Raw genomic sequence first — 3,023 nt, 5'->3', positions numbered from 1 at the left:
TACGAAAAAGTTTTTACCAAACATAAAAAAGATTTGCAAAAAAGAGGGCGTAAATCCTAACTTTTTATTTTGGCTGAATATGGTCCGTTTTTTTAAGAATTTCAATATAAATTTTAAACTTTAAATTTAACGTAAGTGTGTTACAACCGTGTTGTTTGTTGTGTTATTTCATATAAGTTTGACTTTTGTAAAAAATTAAATAGTTTATTACAGTTTTTTTAGTTTTTTTGTGTATAGTGAGAGAAATAAACTTTTTGTTGTTTAATAAAAAATGAATTTTAATTTTTTGATTGAAAATTTAGTGTTTTCTTTTCACGGTAAGGGTTTTTCACGGTAAGTATTCAAACTGTCACGTGTTGTAAGTTAATGCCTAAAGCTTCTTCGTACGAAAAAAAAAAGTAGAAGATTTCTATTTTATTTTACCCAAACAGCTAATAGATTTTACTCCTATTTAAGTGTAAAAATGACAAATTCTGATTCAGATGTTGATGTTTGTAGCCTTGATGACGACTCAGTACATAACCTACATACTGGTCTTACTGTTGTAGCTGCTGACACTTATGTTTGCACAGAGAATGAAGAAATGAAAATAGACGATGTTGTTCCATTGACTAAAGATGATCTTTTAGCTAATAAACAGAAGTCATCTTTTAAAAAGTCATCCTCTATTCTTACTGGTGTAAAATACACCAACGAATGTGAAATAAACATTCAAAATGAAAATGCAAAACGTGGATCCTCAAAAGAATATGAAAGTGATGTAATTAAAACAAAACAAAAGAGAAAACGATGTGATGAAAACCTTGAAACTTTTACTAAGTTAAAAGATTTTTCATTGTCACTAGAAAATACAGTAAAGAATAAAAAAGATTCAGATGAAGAATTGTTTGACGCAGGTGTCAATAATAAACTTAACCGGTTTTCATTTGAATCTGATCATTTAGTTTTAAAAAACAATACAGATTATCAGGCTCTTCTGAAATCTTTGGCTGTTCTAGAAGCACAAAGATCTCAAGCTATAAAAGATTTAGAAAAACTTCATCATATTAAAGAAGTTGCATTAGCTGATCCATTAAAATTTGTGCAGGACTTACAAAATGGCGACACTCCTAAATTCCCCCAAAGACAATTTATAGCTAGCCTTCCTGAGATTAATTGGATGCATTATCTTGCTGTTTATGCAGGTGGCAAATATGTACCCCAAATTGCTACTCGTAATATTGTAAAAAGCAATTTAGAAGGGAAAGACAATTTAGAAGAAGATTCTCCTGGAGAAATATCTGAAGATATAGAAAATGAAAAACAAATTGTTAGTGATGAAAAAAAACCTTTGTCTTTCAACAAAAAATGGACTCCAGAGGAACAAGAAAAGTTAGAAAAATTGCTAGTTTTATATCCTCCTGAAGATGTTGAGCAAAGACGATGGGAGAAAATCGCAAAAGCTCTTGGTAATCGAACCAGAGCACAAGTAACTAGTAGAATACAAAAATACTTTTTAAAACTTGCAAAAGCTAAACTACCAATTCCAGGTCGTCCTCCATCTTCTGTTTTAGTTCAACAATCGCGAAAATCTAAAGTTAATCCAATAAGTTACAAAAATTCTTCATTTTTTCCATCATGGCAGCCTAAAGTTAAAATGGAAGATGAAGATAGTGATTCTGGTAAGGTATTTCCAAACTATAACTTAAGTGAAATACCTGTATCAGAAGATGAAGATGTACCTGACTCATTAAAAGATAGTGTTGAGTATACAGAGCTTATTGAATTAAAAAAAATAAAAACTATGCAGCTTTTTTCTAAAAATCAATCTAATGAAATTACACATCCAGGTTACATGTGTGATGGTTGTAAAATGGACCCTATTGTTGGTGTTCGATGGCATTGCAAAGATTGTCCATCTAATTCAGTTGACTTCTGTAATAGTTGCTCTATGAACCCTGTTTATAGTGAAGAACATACTAAGGAGCATGTACTGATACCATTAAAAGATTCAAACAATACACATCTGAATGATGGTAATTATGTTGCATTTGAACAATGCAATAAATTTAAATACAATTATTTAGATCCCAACTTTGTGCCAAGTTAATAAATAAAAAAAAATTAAATATGTATGTATGCGTGTGTGTGTGTGTGTGTGTTTATATATATATATATATATATATATATATATATATATATATATATATATATAACTATTAATAGTTATTTTGTTTTTATATTTGACTGTAGCATATTTATTTGAACTGTTTTTTTTTACTGATTTTTATAAGTACATAGAGTATATAAATACTGCTATCTTTTTTTTCTATTTTTCATTCTATGAGCTTTCTGTATATTTTATATATAATATTTTTATAAAAGTATTAAATTGGCATTATAATAAAAATACAAAAATGACAAACATGAAATTTCAAATTGTACACATTGTTTTTTAGTTTTAAATAGATAATTATACAGAAGGTTTATATATTGTTTATGTGAAAACTGAAAACAAAAATGTTTAGGTAATGGTTTTAAGTAAAGGTTCGGATCATCATTAGTACCATTGACATAATGGCAGAAATGTTTTTATTTCTTTTGTTGTAATTTGATATATAATATACTATGGTATGTTATGCTTTTATATTTTATAATATGTTGTGATGAATAGTAATATATATATATATATATATATATATATATATATATATATATATATATATATATATATATATATATATATATATATATATATATATATATCCTTATATATATATCCTTATATAATATTTTTTATAATATATTCTATGCTGATATAAATGCTATGCTAGTATCTTGATTTATTTTACAGCACACTTTATATTTTGAAATAAAATATGATATTTTAAAAATATTTTGTTTATATTATTCAAGCTTTTGCTTATATTATTTATTCAGTGTTCTGTGATAAGACTGTAAGGTCTTCTTGAAGCACTTCAACAACTTAAATAAAGAAAGCATCTTACTCTGTACTTCTATATAAAATGTTGAAAGTTTTTAAA

At 26.5% G+C, this 3,023-nt stretch overlaps 1 protein-coding gene across 1 annotated transcript; it reads left to right on the top strand.

Moving 5' to 3' along the window:
• Positions 1 to 338: 338 nt before the first annotated feature.
• On the top strand, positions 339 to 2,155 carry LOC100213357 (ZZ-type zinc finger-containing protein 3). The gene has a single exon (XM_065795278.1). It carries the CDS (start codon positions 464 to 466, stop codon positions 2,087 to 2,089), a length of 1,626 nt encoding a protein of 541 aa, XP_065651350.1. The 5' UTR covers positions 339 to 463; the 3' UTR covers positions 2,090 to 2,155.
• Positions 2,156 to 3,023: the final 868 nt, after the last annotated feature.

This window comes from Hydra vulgaris, chromosome 04 (assembly GCF_038396675.1).
Source record: "Hydra vulgaris chromosome 04, alternate assembly HydraT2T_AEP".
NCBI lineage: Eukaryota > Metazoa > Cnidaria > Hydrozoa > Anthoathecata > Hydridae > Hydra > Hydra vulgaris.
This window is presented reverse-complemented; position numbering and strand designations above follow the sequence as displayed.

What these genes read in the sequence shown, in the direction of transcription:
- LOC100213357 (XM_065795278.1), top strand. Translation starts at nt 464, where the DNA reads ATGACAAATTCTGATTCAGATGTTGATGTTTGTAGCCTTGATGACGAC.